Source organism: Centrocercus urophasianus, unplaced genomic scaffold, assembly GCF_019232065.1.
Source record: "Centrocercus urophasianus isolate 14NV4802_14NV808 unplaced genomic scaffold, USGS_Curo_1.0 seq_36, whole genome shotgun sequence".
In the NCBI taxonomy this organism is placed as follows: Eukaryota; Metazoa; Chordata; class Aves; order Galliformes; family Phasianidae; genus Centrocercus; species Centrocercus urophasianus.
Window position 1 is genome coordinate 1,573,797 of NW_024884933.1, and position 15,573 is coordinate 1,589,369.

General features: G+C 43.6%; 1 protein-coding gene across 3 annotated transcripts in view; it reads right to left on the reverse strand.

Moving 5' to 3' along the window:
- Positions 1-1,032: 1,032 nt before the first annotated feature.
- Positions 1,033-15,573, reverse strand: part of DHRS3 (dehydrogenase/reductase 3) — a 27,109-nt gene continuing 12,568 nt past the window's right edge. For all 3 annotated transcript variants that reach the window (XM_042831302.1, XM_042831303.1, XM_042831304.1), the window contains 5 exons: positions 7,795-7,938; positions 7,435-7,554; positions 6,554-6,792; positions 5,412-5,537; positions 1,033-4,575 (listed from right to left, as the gene is read on the reverse strand). In XM_042831302.1, coding sequence (XP_042687236.1) covers positions 4,491-4,575; positions 5,412-5,537; positions 6,554-6,792; positions 7,435-7,554; positions 7,795-7,938 — 714 coding nt within the window. In that variant the 3' untranslated portion in view covers positions 1,033-4,490. The remainder of the gene's footprint in view (positions 4,576-5,411; positions 5,538-6,553; positions 6,793-7,434; positions 7,555-7,794; positions 7,939-15,573) is intronic.

A 15,573-nucleotide genomic window follows, 5' to 3' on the forward strand; every position in this document is an offset into this window, starting at 1 on the left:
TCAGCTATGGGGCATGCATTAACGTAAGGCACTAATGAGCCTGGACTCTTTGGGAAGGTGTGAAGCTATAAATCAACTCCTCATAGCTCTGTTCAGTTGTATCCAGTCCATGCAGGTCAGATCACTCCGTGCTTCTGCTGAAGCTTCAGCTTGAGGGATACAGGAGCAAGAAAAGAAGACAGGAGGAGGGACATCTCTTTATACCCCATCAGCAGTGAAGCTGTGTTCTGTGTCTTCCATCTCTAGTTCCCCAGTCTTCCATTCTAGTTCTAGGTTGGGGGAATTAAACCCCCTCCATTAAACCCATCACTGGTTTTCTCAGGGATGTTTGTTTGGTGGAAATGGTGTAAGAAACATTTGACATCAGCTTCCTCTATCCCAGAAACTTACGAAGAAGAGCTGTCAAAAAAAGTGGCCATCACCCAGATTTAGTTGATTAAAGCCACGTGAATAAAAGAAAAATAGATGATCCAAGGTCACCTCATTTTCTTTCCCAGCAGTTGAATGTCAGCTAGAGGAAAACACGAGGCTGAATTCGTGTCTGCTACAAACAGATGTGGTCCCTTTGAAATAGATGTACCCACTTGCTCACACGGTGCCTGCATTAAGTCTGTTAGTGGGTTTTTATGAGATCTGGCAAGTGTAATGCTATCTGTTAATATCTGAAGGTGGGAGTGTTCAGGGAGTTGTCTAAAAGGCTTGCAAGACTAGATCTGGTGATATCCACCCACACTAATTAGCACATTACATAAAAGTACAACAAGTTTCTCTTTGCAAACAGTAGAATCACTTGCCCAGGCACTTTCTGTGATTCTAGAAGAGCTGCTGGAAAGGACTCTGTTGCTTTTTAACCTCAGTGGAACAATGGAGGGGAGGCAGAGTTCAGTTCCCACTTTCAGGGCTCGCTCCTGTTCTCCACCTTCCAAAAACACGCCAAGCAGAGGAAGGATGTTTTTAGAGTTCATCAAGGGCAGACAAAGGAATGAGATGATTATTTTTTCCCCATCAAAAACAAAACACAGAAATCAAATATTGAAGAGGAGAAATCAGTTTTACTTACAAATGACTCCTTCCAGTCCTTCCCTCTCCCTCCCTGCTCTGACTTGCTAATGATGCAAATTCCTTGGTGCAAACATCAGCCTCTGAAATCACCTGGAACTGAAACTATTTCAATCTGGGCTCATTCAAATACAGGGTCTTTTCATGTCAGGACAACAAATGTCCCACAATGGCTAACATTTCTTCATCATTCCCATTTTAAAACAGCAGCAATCTCCTACAGAAAAACTATACTAAAGGTCTACTTCTTCAGAGAATGGAGCAGTAAAACCCAAAGAGCTTACCTAATTTCCTATGAAACCTCTCTGCCCTGCTCTTACAGCTTCACCTCGATTCCTCCAGCAGGATAATAAATACATACCCTGATTTAGATTTAGTCCAGACTCTTTGTGTGACATCTGGCTTCAAGATGGTGGCACTGAAAAGTGCAGTAATGACACAGGAATACAGAAAGAAGCAAAAAAAGTTTGGAGGAGTGGGAAGCAGGAGGCAGTGGAGAGAGGAGGGAAAACCAAAATTAAAATAAGTCAAAGGGCGGAAATTCCTTTGGAAAGGCCTTAGGCTCCTACAAAGCTTGTCCACATTTGCAGCACTTCAAGATTACCCAATACCAACCTTATGTACAAAGGGACAGCAGACCTCAACGGGCATTCCAGAGGAGCTTTTCTTTTTTAAGAAAATCTTTGTATGTATCCATCCAAACTCGCAAGAAACTCACTGTATGTAGAGCATTGTATCTTGCAACACTCACAAGTGAAGAAACTCTATTACCCAACTCTTCCTTACTATCTGAAAAGCAATGTCAATGTTTTCCTCATTATTTTCTGTTTGCTGCATACCTCTCCCCCACTGTGACTGCTATTTGACCTGCTGTCCGCTCAGAGACCCTAAGGGAAAGAGAGAGGGAAGTGTGAGCGTGCGCCTCTGTGAGAGAAGAGAGAGATCATGAGAGTCCCTGCTACATTCTGACTGGTTTAGATTCATTAGAAAGAAATCAACCGCACTTAGGATGTAAGACAACCTCTGATGATAGGGAACATCTTTGATGTAAGGCAGGAAGAGTGGATGAGGGACAGCTGTGGGCATGGGTAGAGTTGCTTTCAGCATGCACACGAGTTTTTACCTCTCTTTTGCATTAGGATGTCATTAATGAATAGAAACTCAACAGAGAAGTTTGATTTAAGGGGGACACTACAGGGTGCCTTGCTGCACCAATCCCTTTTGCTCTTGCATCTACAAGCCTGGCGTGCCTGACTGTGGTTAATGAGAAAATAGAAGGATGAGGGTGCAGAAGGGGAAGAATTATCCCTCTCCAGTGTTTCTTAAGCGTGCACCTCTAATACTGGCAGATCCTGGAAGAGTTCTTCCCCCATTGCAGCTGTGTTTTCAGTGAATTAGGTTTCCTCTCAAAAAGCGGACAGAAAAATAACGCTGAAAGCATCTATTAGGGAGGGCATCACAGTCACTGAGATCAAAGTTTCTTTTCATCCTCTCCAGAGAGCCTCAGACATTTAGGAATTTAAAAAGCCCTCCATAGTGAGATGCCTTGTCAAGGCTGGCGCAGGGCTTGACACTCAGAAGGAAAGCACTGACCAAGACAGGAGAACGCCTCGAAGCATCCATGGAGGCAAAGGGCTATCAATGATACTGCACCTCTTCAGCTGCTCAGCGAGACACAGCTAGTGATCTGCAGTAAGGACAACATTCATACCATCGTTCCTCCTAAGTAGTGAGTCTCCATTCTGAGATCTTCCTTTGGATCTGCCCTGCAAAAGCAGCTCTCAGCTTTCCTGCTGTCATTCATACCTCTGTACAAAGTTATAGATTTCAAAACAATAGATTTCAGCTTTTTTTTTTTTTTGATTCCTCTCCACCATTTTGGTTTATGGGCAAATATCACTCTTCCTTTCTACAGCGTTTTCCATTTGAATCTGCTGAGCATTTGACAGACAATAAAGCAGTAACATTCACAACTCCTGAGCCAGGGAAAAGCCACAACTATCTGTTTTGCAGGTCAGGGTGTGCCTCAGGATTATGCAGCTTGGCCCAAGAGTATGAAATAAGGTCAAAACTCAAGCCTGGAGCACTGACCTCACTCCTTTACTTCAACCACATGGCTTTCCTTGAGGCACTTCATTCAGGTGTTCTCCAGGCTGGTTTGTGACATTCCTGAATTGCAATGATATGAATTCCTCTTTTAAGCAGTGTTTCAATATGTTTCAACTACACAACTATGCCTAGGTTTAGATGCAGACTGCATCTGGCACTGGAATGCAGTGTTGCTCTTGCTAGGCTGTCAAAGAGTCTATCATTATAAAAATAAATAACATCTAGCTGCTTCTGGCATTTCAGTGCAAGCAGTATTTATCACTTTTGGCTGATCAGTGCCTGATTCAATGTCTCTAACAAACAATGGGTATAATCCCAGTTGAATTCAACATGCATTTAATCAGGCTTTTGCTAACTGTGCTTCCAAACTCCACATTTCATGAGCACTACAGCACTGTCTCTTCCATTTTCAGAGAATTATTCCTCTTATTTCATTGTGCAGATCGATACAACGGATTTTACTCTATGGATTATGTCACTGAATGTGTTTTTGTACAAGCAGGCTCTAGATTTAGTTTACCCCCCAATGTGATGCTGTCTTACATGCGTGGCAATCTGGAATTAATGCTAAAAATATATATATATTTCATCATAAATGAACAAAAATATTCAGAAGGACAATTACATTCCATATATGAGCTCAATGACAGAAGGAATCTTCCGTGATTCAAGCTGTATGCTCTTCTGACTGAGCACTGCTGTCCAGCCTTCATGGGTGCAGTAAGACAGCTTTCCTGGGCACAGAGCAATCCTTGCAGAGAAAAGGCCTGGGGAGCCTTTCACAAAGAAAACAGCAGTTTGCTCCTTCCCTGACATGACTTGGGAACAGCTTCAACAACAAATATAAAGCGAAGGAAGGGAAGGAACTTCCATTCAATGTCCACGACTTGTAGCTCTTCATTTTTAAAGTTCCCCATTCAAAAAGCTGAAATGCAATCAGTGTCAGTTTGCATTTGCAGTTCCTCCAAAGACAGCGGATGAAGCCTGGGGTGCAACATGCTGCCTCTCAGCTGAGACAGCCCTTTAGAAACAAAAATTACATCTTAAAACTATGAGCTGATTTAACAATTGAACCCTAAAGAATTTAACATCACATAAACATTTCACACTTTCTGTTTTTTCTTGCCAAGGGTCCATAGTCTGGTCATTAAATCCTGTGCAAAGGTCATGTTACTATGGATATGACCTGCAAGAAATGTGTTGCCTCAAAGCAGCGCGAGTCACATGAACAGGCTACAAGCCAAGACTGCTGATTCACAGCCCTGTCAGGATTTTCATGCTTGTGCTGGTCTCTCTGAAGAACAGTCCTTCCACCACCAAGTCTATGTTCGTCCTTTAAAAGTGTTCATGCAGGTGTAGCTCCCAGAAAACTTGTGGATTTCTTCAAGTGCTGCCTGAGGGAGAATGCTGCAGGAGGAGCAGAGAGAAAATAAGCAGACCAGACAAACCTTTCAGTCTGTTCTAATAGGAGGATGTGTAAATATCTATATCTATCTATCTATATATTTTTTTTTCCTCTCTTAGTATTTAGTATTGTGATTATTTTCCATTTCAGTTTCTGATTGAAGTAGGTTTTCCACAGGCTTTGGTGCAAATTTGCACAGAAAAACGTTCTTATGTGCTTTTTCTATTCAGTTGTTTCAAGATATAAAGTTATGACTTTCTTTCCTTAGGCACTTTAAAATAATCCTGTCCTAATCATACACACAAATATTTTTGATAGCTTCACGTGTTCTCTAAATACAGCTGTGATGCACATACTTTGCTGCATAGGAATCCATTACCATACAAAGCACAGAGTCCAAAGAGTGGCTTACTGAATCAAAACGAGACACACATGTTAGTGGTTAAGAAATTTCCCAGATGGCAGTTTTCAGACCTCAGGAAACAGAATCCCAGGGAGATGGTTTAGTGGGCATGGTGGTGATGGGCTGATGGTTGGACTCTGTGATCTAAGTGGTCTTTTCCAACCTTAACGATTCTATGGCTCTAATTTTGGGAGTAAAACTGGTTTCGTACAAGGGGCAAACTCAAAAAGAAAATCTAACAAATCTGCTAAGGGAACCTCAGAAAAGTTTCCCTCTACTGCTTCTGTGGCTCTCCTAGGAAGGGATGTCTTGGTCTGAACCCAGTTACCTGATAAACAGTCAAATTGAGGTTTGCTTTGGTGGACAGACAGAGCAGGACTGCAAGTAAATCTTGCCTCACTAGCTGGACTATTGCTGGGCATGGGAAATATTTACCTTTTCAGGATGACCAGAACATTCATTGTCCATGGAAGGAGCAGGAAGGCTTGATTCATCTGCACAGCTTCCACTGTCCTCCTAGCCACAGTCTCTGGCTTGAGAGGAGGAAAAAGATTAGGGAACCTAAATAAATAAAGTAAAAAATAAAATAATTATTTGTTAACCAAACTCCTTCTTTTAGAAATCACTGTCCACGTTCTGTTACTCACTGTAAGTTATCATTGGCAGCTGGTATTCAGACATGCCTCAAAGCAGGCTAGAAGGGGCAGGAGATTGTGAAGCCCAATTTCAACCACTAGTACTGGATTACAGCTAAAGGATTTAGGATGAAGTGGCACAAAGTATTCAGCACCCTGATACAGGGATTTTCTTAAATTGTCTGCAAACCAAAGCCAAAATGCTGCCTTTCCAATGTCAGTGTTCTTTCTCTCTGCTGCTTTTTGATTCATTCAAATTCTCGACAGGTGAAAGGCAAATATTTTTCAGCTCTTAATATCAAACGTAATTGGAACTAGATGATCTTAAGGGTTACTTCCAACCCAAAGCATTCTATCATTCTATGACTCTGTAAGGCTTTTCCTGGCTGGATGCTGCATATTTTCTTGACCAAGAGGTTATTTTGTTGATCGTAAAAGATTAACTTGGTCAGCCATTAGGCTTTTTTTTTTTTTTAGTTTAGCTTGTTTTAAAGGATGTAGTGAAAGCCTTACTTCAGTAAATGGATTTCATTCCTTTTAGTGGGAAAGGATTAAATATATCAATGGATAAAGAAGGAATTTGCACTGTTAATTCTCAAGCAATTTGTAGACTGCTCCGTTTTGAATGACCTCAATTTTCAGATTGCCTCTCCTCCCTCTCTAAGTGGCTGCAAATGGCCCAAATACACCCAGGGAAAAATAGCTTTCAGATTTCTCTGTAGAAGCAACTGCCTCACTAAGTACAGGCAGGCAGGCTGGATGAATATGCCAGCAAACTGAGGGAACCAGTCTGATGAGTCCCAGGTGGCCTAGAGTGACCCTCTGTTCCCAGGCAGCCAAATGAGACATCAAATTCTCTTAACTAAATGAAGCATTAATTAGGAGTGTATTCTGATGATTCATTTAAAATGAGATGCTTTATTCTAGTTCCCCTGGACTGACCTGATTCTCATGCCCTGGAACATCTCTGTGCTCGTGTGGAAGGGCAGCACTGTTGTGGCATTCACTCCAGGACAGTCCAGCAGCCCCAAGGTCAGGCTCTCCATAAAGGCAAAAGAAGAAGCTTTGGAGGTGCAGTAGTCAATGGCACCAGGGATGGCTGACAAGGCCAGGACAGAGTTCAAGCAAACTATGTGTCCATTCTGCAACTCCAGCATCCTTGGCAAGAATGCTTTGGTGGTCTGAAGAGCACAACAGAGGGGGTGAGGGGGAGAAAGGGTTTACTCAGCAGAGATGCAACAAAAACAACAGTTCCTGAAAAAAACAATAAGGTGACACAGAGACAACAAGTCAAACTGCACTGCCTGTTCAGCCAGGAAAGGAGGGGAGGAGTGCCTTGTTGCTTTGCACTCTCTGAAAGCTTTTAAACAGGAAAAGTTGGTATAGAGGATAACCAATATTTCCTAGTACATACTTAAGCAGTTGCCTCAGATCAAGGCCACAAACAAAATGCTTTGTATGTTGAGAGCTTCTTGCGGAGGATAAAGTCCTCAGCAACGAGATGAAATCACAGGAAGCTCTTTTTTGTTACTATTATCTAACTCAAAATTGAATGAGTTTCCTTCCCCAGTCTTGAGCTGATGTTCTGTACACATCACTGCACAGAAAACTCTCCTCTGTGGGCTGAGTTTCTCAGAAGACATCAGATGTTTTGCTGGAAATGACAGAACGGGGATACAAGAGCATCAAATAGTGCATTGCTATTGGAACCTTTGACAGTTATTTTATTAACTTCCATTTAGAAAGACAAAGCATCAGCCACGAGTTTATCTGTCGCTCTCAGTCCCAAGTCTGAACCCATGAGATGTGAGAGCTTATCTTACCCAGAACTGTCCCAGGGTGTTTATATGCTGTGATTTGAGCAGTGCATCATCGTCGCTGTCCATCAGACTTTTACCATGGACCACAGCAGCATTGTTCACTAGGACAGTGATGTCACCCACCTGCAAGGAAACAAATACTTGTTACAGCACTCACTGTTTTATCTGAATGTCTACTACTGCCAGGTTACACTCTTATTTTCACAGCTTTTGGCACCCTGTCTGCAGGCATCCTTCTGGATCACTTAGAACTTTGCATCACATGAGCTGGATGTTCACCTTTCTTTTTTCCAGCATGACCACCTTCCTCAAAGAGAAGGAATTACTGCATTTTGCATACAAACACTGTTTCTGCACACCAACCTTCTCCCTCACAGCTTTGGCTTGCCGATAGACTTCCTCTCTGTTTCCAACATCACAGATGAAATAATGGCATTCTGTCCCCATCATCCTGATTTCCTCTGTGGTCTCCTTCAGGCATTTCTCAGTTCGACCCCACAGGATGATCTGCAACAACAACAAAAAAAAAAAACCAACAATCAAACCTTTAGTTAGAGCCAAAGTACTTCTGCTTCAAATCTAAGATAATTAAAACATGCTTCTGACTTCAACAAATTGATGAACATCTTTGATGTGTTTTCACTGTCAGCCCTGTTGCATTGCTTCACTTAAGACTAACAATGATTTTATAGTACAAGCAGATGGGACTTCAGTGAGCTGCTGGTGGCTGGATCCCACTGCTGATACTCTGCTTGCAGGTCCTTTACAAGCAACAACAAGAAAGAGCAGTTATTTAGCTTAACCCAGTAAATACACAAAACACTTCACAAATACAGTAAGACATTTTTTTCCAGCATATCCGAGGTAACAATTCCCAGTGCTGACTGTTTCCAGGCTGGTGTCCTAGCTGCTTTTCAAACAAGGCTCATCTTAATACAGCCATTTAGAGAGAGAGATTTCAACCATTAATTTAATTTGCAGCTAGTACAAGCAAGATTTCATTTGCCACTCCCAGTTAACAAACACAGTAAAACTGATACAATAGCTCCTGCATAAAGAACAATACTGGACACCCATGGAAACAAAACATTGTATAGCACAGATCTGACACATATTGAAGACAGAACCAGCACAACCCTGTCTGTGTTTCTACACCATCATGGAAGTGAGAAACAACCTGAGATGCTACCAGGTTGGTTAAACGTCCTCATGGGGTTTTACCCCTGTAAGTGTTCCTAGAGAGACAACAAGGTGACTCTCAAACATAAAGTGGTGCTTCCCCCACAAGCTTTCAACCACTAATCCACAGCTTAACAGATTCAATGGAACATATATATATATATTTTACTATATGCAACGCTATTTTTCTCTCTCTTATAAACTAGAAAATGACATGATTCCATCTCTGTTACCTAAAATATCTACATATGAATCAATCTACCATTGTTGCCCTTCAAGCTACAGTCTGCTCTGTGTTCATCATCTTAAAAATGAATGGCCAGTGATTGGAGAATGATACAGAAACCATCTGAGTGCTCCGTGATCCCAGCAGCAAGGTCCAAAGGAGAAAGAGCAAAAGATTGCCACTGCTCATAACCGTGGCTCAAGGCAACACAGGTTTTTCCACAGTAGGTTATGTCTATTGTGCATAATTGCTATTTAGTACTAAAAAAAAATAAACAAGGACATTCACATAGTCAAATGCAGGTTTACTCTAATCAGGGACAGGTAAAAAATAGGCCTTGAAAATGGAAACAGTTTCATTGCTCTTTCCAACTGCTGTTTCCAAGCAGTGGTCTTATCACCTGCCACCCAGGATTACAGTTGTTTCCTGTATCACAGGAATGGAGTATGGATCTGACTGTTAAATTGAATTTTTTATGGTTAAATAAGCACGCTTAGATTACTATATCTTTATGGTTCAAGTTTCTTTCAAAAGCAGAAAGAAGAAGGAAAGCAGGTCTCAATTACAACACTGCTTATAACTCAGTCCCTATAATTAATCACGGATCCTAAGAGTTGGAAGGGACCTCTGAAGGCCATCTAGACCAACTCCCAGTACAGACTTAATACCAGCAGGATAAACACAATTGGGTCCTGTGGTTTTCCCTCCCTACAACAAATCCCTTGCAGAAGGCTTTAACATGCTTATTTTTAAGGATTACTTAAACCCATCTCATACCTGGTACTAAAACTGATATCTGGCAGGCTCAAAGAGCCCTTCCCAGTGCAACTAAGCAAGAGTAAAGCCCAGAAGTATCTGGGTTCTCATTCATTTCCTAAATGAGTTAAATGTACAATTAAGCCCATTTATTAATCACTGATGCACATGCAGGCAGACTGCTGGCTGTCCATTCTCAAAATCATTGAAGGGCTGCAAACTTCAGAGCAAGCTTGTGCATGGCAGAGCCATTTCATGGGAAATCTCATCTCAGAGCATCTCATTTGCAAAGAGAGAGCTGTGTTCAGACTGAAAAAGCTGTAAGAAAGCAGACAGGTAACAATTTGGCCTGAGTGTTGGCCTCAGCACACTGCTGTTGGCCATCAGGCTTTGGCATCTACACAACGCCTATAGAACTGAAGACTATTTACATGCTCCTGAACTCAGAGCTAGACTGGGTGATATTCTGTATGCCTACTCTGCAGACTTCAGGGGAAACGGAGAACATGTGAGAAATTTCACAGGCTCCCAGGAAATGTTTACAAAATATTGCTTAACTGCAAGGGTACGCAGTTACTTGCTTTCTTTCACAACCTACATCTCTGTGGAAAGGGGAGAGAAAACACTACAAGCTGTCAACAGAAGCAGCAACAGAAACATTTGACTGCAGTGTTTGCATCGGTGTGGAGTTCAGCCTCCTCACAGGACTGCATCAGTGATGTGCAGGCACTGCAAGGTCAACTGGCAGCGCACAGAGCGATGGAAGGCACAGCAAGAAGAGCAGAAAGCAGTCAGGTAAAGGCAAGGAGAATAAATATGGTTAGAGATGGACCTCACATATGCACTGTGGCTTTCCCACTCCTATTGCAAAACAAAAAGTAGATCCCTCACTCTTCACTTTCATCTGTTTCAAACATCCCCACTCCCCAGAGCTGCCACTGATTCATTGAATGCCAGGAAACATACATGGAGGAACAGTTAAGTGAAGGACAACCTGTTAAAGGAACATCTGCCTGTCATGCAGCTCTTGGACATAATATTTTTTATGCCCCAACAGTTACTTTGGGACCTTGAATATCCTATAGGCAAGTCTTGCATGCAACCCTATTAAAATTTGGGCCATCTGGGGAAGGCAATTTGTTGATTATCCTGCTGGCAGCATTAAGTTCAGGACTGATTTTTTTTCCATGGGAAGTTTTCACGTTCTTGACACTGCTCACACTCAGGTGAAGGCTTCAGCCTGCATCAGAGAAAAGCAGAAAATAAAAGACCATTCTTTTGTGAGAGGTGAAAGTTCCCTAATGGCACAGTGGGAAGTGAGGTTTCCTGCCATCATTTCTGCTACTTTTCACAGATGTATAAAACTCAAAACTCGATACAACTTGCTTTTGGTCCAAGTTCAAGATTGAATGCTCCTACACGGTCCTATGAGATCTCCAATTTCTTGTCTTACATCTGGCCAAATTAAATTGGCACAGGCTTCATCCTGAAGACTCTGAGAAGACTGAGTGGCTGCATCAGCCTCATCACCCATCCTCACCATCACAGAACCACTGAGACTGGGAAAGACCTCTAAGTCCAACCACCAACCCCACCATGTCCAGTCACTGCCCCCATGGGACGCTGGTCAGGAGGTCACCACGCTTTACTGTTGGACCCCACCTCTGCCTCCCATGGAGCAGGATCTCACCAAGCTCTTTATTTGTGTTTTCTTTTGTTGGCCTGCTCACATGGGAGCCCTATGGTTAGACATGGGGACAGAGCATGCTCAGAGCAGTGGGGCCACTGGAGCATTTTATTAGGAAGCATAGCTTGCAACACGTGGGCACAGTGTGTGTTGCTGTTCCTTTTTGAGGTTAATTCTAAACTGGCAATGACTGTGACCCAACTGGAGAGAATGACTCTTACAGACACGGCCTTTCCTGTCTGGGACGGAGAAAAATGCAGAAGGAGAGGAGATTCACAGCACTGCTTATTACACAGCCCGTCAGGCACTGCACAGCCACCCATTCACAGTAATTTAATGGTGGATAGAGGAATATTTAATCTGTGTCTCGGAGAAGTTCTTGGACAGACAGTTTTCCATCCTGGAAAGAATCCAGCCACCATTTCTTCCCCCTTCATCTCTTCCCTGCCGCACCAGACACGCTCTCCTTTCACAGGGTTACTGACCAGAAAATTGGGGAGGGCAGCAGCGCAGCGAGGCGGTAAATCCCTGCTGTGGCCCTGCTCTTACCTCGGGCTGACCCCAGCAGGCAGGTGGGGTGTGAAATCCATCGCCTGTGAGTGCTGGTAGGGCAGGGGGTTTCCACACCGGGCACAAAGTAATGGATTTACGGCGACAGAGGAACGCGGCGTGCTTTTCTCTCTTACCTCTGGAGGAGGAGGAGGGCTGTGACATCACAGTTTACTGCAGATTTTCCCAGGATTTATTCGTGCTAAACAAACCTTATCTCTTTATCTTCTCCCCTCTGGCAAGGCAGAGAGCTGCTTATCTTGGCCTCAGGAAAATCACTCCAGCCCCAGTGGCAGACCCCTAGCCCTGCTCTCCCAGAGGCCTCGTTTAACTCTGGGCTTAATCCGCTAATGAGACATGCCCTAAGGTCAGAGGGCAGCCAGAGGGAAGGCTTTGGCTGCTGTTGGACTGCAGATTTTTCAATAGAGCCAGCACTGGAGGCAGGCCCGCAGCCCCAAACCTGGCTCTAGGTTTCAATCCCTGCTTTGCACCCTGCACAAGTCCACGTTTGAGTTGTTTTTGATGATTTATATAAACTGGTCTCGATTGATGCTACTGCCAACCACAATATACTCACATGACCTGTGCTCCCAGAGCCTCAGGTATGTGATTAGTACAGGAGATGAGGTTAATTTTACCTCATTTACAAAGCTATTTAGCTTGTTTGCTCCAATCTTATTGCTAGCATAAGTCAAGAATGACAGCAAAGGGACGCTGCTGTTACATCTTCAATTAAATTGGCACTGTATCCCTGGCAGAGCTGCTGTGCTGGACTTTGCACCACAATTGCAAGGTGACCCACAGCAAAAGCTTTTCTGAGCCTGAACACAGCATGGCTTAGGTTGGAGAGGACCTTAAAAATCAGTCACTTCCAATCCCCTGCCATGAGTTGGCTGCTCCCCACCAGCTCAGGCTGCCCAGGGCCCCATTCAACCGCCTTCAGAGATGGGGCAGCATGCTACAGTACCTAGACACGTGCCTGTCTTGGTGCTCTGGGTTATCCAGGCTGTATTCTACTGCACAATTCACTGCTACTCTTTTCCAACACAACAGCATGCACAGTGACTAGGAAAAGTAACTTCCATCCCCAGAGTCTCTGCATTTCATGATTCAGAAAGCAATCACCTGTTATCAACTGGCAGGCACTGAAAGATTAAAGAGTTGCAGAGACGAAAGTGCCCTTCCTGCCTGATCTCATCATTGCTACCTCCACAAACCAACCACAACGCCTTGCCTATCTCTGATAAGAAGTATTTGGTAGGTCAACACGTTTTCCTCCCTTTCAACCTCCTTTCCAGCCCAGAGAAACAAAAGCTGCTCTGTTTGAGTTGGTAACTGTAATTGCACAGACCTTTGTTCAAACAGAGAAAGCCCTTCTGCACCTAATTCTGTGCTTTTAGGAAGTACAAAGTGTCAATAATCCATTGAAGTGAACCGGTCTTATCCCCACACATTCACAAAGCCCGGCAGTGCTAACTCACACTGGCCCTCCAAAGGCACACATTCCAGTGCCATAATCCTGGCAGAATTTGGGTATCATGAGATCAGCAGGCTAAATCCTACAGCCTCAAAAGCGTTTCTGTATTTTACATGGCAAAAAGGTTTTCTCCTTCACCCCTTCCCTTGTCTTGCCCCCAGGGCAAAGTCAGACAAGTTATTTCAGGAGCCCTTCATGGGAGAGGCATGCTAAAGACAGATTACTGGAAGAGTGAAAGGTGTGGCGATTCAGTGGGAAAAGCCAATCTTTGCTTTAGAAAGGGGAAAGAAAAAAAAAAAAGAACCTTTTGATGCCTGAAGTAGGTCAAAATACTTAACCCAGCTCCTTAGTGACACTGGTATAAAAACAAGCAAACAAAGCAGGTCATTGGCAAAATTTTCTCAATTCCCTCAGTGGAAAGTGAGTACCAAAGCTGGAAGGATCTGGTAGAAGAAAGATTACAGGTAAGCACAGGGGAAAAAAAAAAAAAAAAAATCAAAGGAATGAGCCTGTTTAGCCAGTTTACACACGTTTCCCTAGGCTGGTACTTAGAGGTTGTAAAGACATCAGGTGAGAAGAATTTGATTTAACCCTGCCACCACGGTAAGCACAGAACACAGCCCTTATTATGGGCTGCTCTAAGTTGGAGCCAGGAGTAACATGCAGTAATGAGGATAAAAGTTTGGTCTACAGAGACCTTGGAAGGAGACAAAAGAAGTGAACTGCAGTTCCTTTCCCCTGGAGTCAGAACTTTTATTACTTCATATTTTGACTTTGCACTCAATGGAATCAATGTTATTTCCCTAAACCAAAGTCAACTCCAACTGTACCCCAGTCACCTCTTTTTCTTCCTCTGCAGGAAACAAAGCAGCACCTAAAACATCATGGAGAAACACAGACACCTGCCTGCCGTCCAGCAGAGGCCTTCCTTGGAAAGCAAGCTTTCAGTCCTGTCTTGCAATGAGGCATTTAAGACCAGCTCCCTCTGAAGAAGCGAACAAATGCCCACTGTTCTCACAGTCAGGAACATTTAAGGACAGGTGGCCCCACGCTGCCTTTTTTTTTTTCCCCCCCAATGGTTTTTCCAATTGCTTTTGTCTGCAACACGAACTGCAGACTGCCTTGGGAGCAACACTTCTCAGCTCTGCTGTACAGAGCAGTTGAGGAAGGGGAAGGGTGAGGGTTGTTTGCAAGAAGAGGTCACGCAGGAGTCAGCCTTTACAATCCTATTAACGCTGGGACAGGGTCAAACGGAGTGCACGTTCCAACAAAAGCACCAAGTGGCCACAAGCTGTCACCCCGCAAAGGTTCACCGAGGCATTTGTGGGGGAAAAACGACAGATTTTTAATGGTGAATGTCTGCCACACCATGTGTTAGAGCCGGCCTCTGCTCCGGGGAAGCAGAACACACAAAGAAACACCCAGCAATAAAAACCCCTTTGGCTGCAAAGCACAAAAAGTATCTGGGGCTGAAAAGGGGAGGGGGGACGGGGACATTTGGAAGGTAGGGATTCCATAAGAAGGCTTTGCAGACATCCACCAACAGAAACATAAGGCTCCATCCTGCAGAAATAGCCAGCGTGCCGCCGCCTCCAGTCGCTTGGCACACCATCCTGTAATGCAGGCTCATGTAAAAATGTCCACAGAGAGCTCAGGAAATTGTGGGGAGGGTAAACATGCAGGTGCAGAAAGCCCTTTTGTCCTGCAAGGAGAGCAGGCAGGATGGGGGGGATAGGATGTCAATAAATAGCATTTCAAAGGAAAAAAAAAAAGAAGTGACTGGGTCTGCTTGGCAGAAATGCTATGGTCTGTAGGTTTTCCTTCCAAACTTCTGCATTATTGCCTTTACTTACGGCCCATGGCTCTCAGAGTAAATTCTCACCCTGTGGCAGGTTTAGTGTGCATGTCATATAGCTAAGCACTGACTAGGACAGAGCTATACTGACTCTGAACAGTGTTTGTTTCAGTAAGGTTACAGACAACCCAGAGTTCAGACGGCAGGGAAGCGTTAGAAGTAAAGGACTTGGATCCAACCACCTGGCTGGGGAATGGGATTCCTAAAGATTCCTGGTTCAACCAACAGCTAACTGAGAAGTCTGCTCCTTCTTCACTGGCAAACTGGAAAAAAAGAAATCAGACCGACATGAGCTTGTGGAAAACAAGAATTAAAGAGCTAGAATTGTTGCCTTTTTTTTTTTTTTTTTTTTTTTTTTTTTTTTGAGTTTGCCTTTATATGATTTCCACAGTGCCAAATCTTGCAGTGTTTCA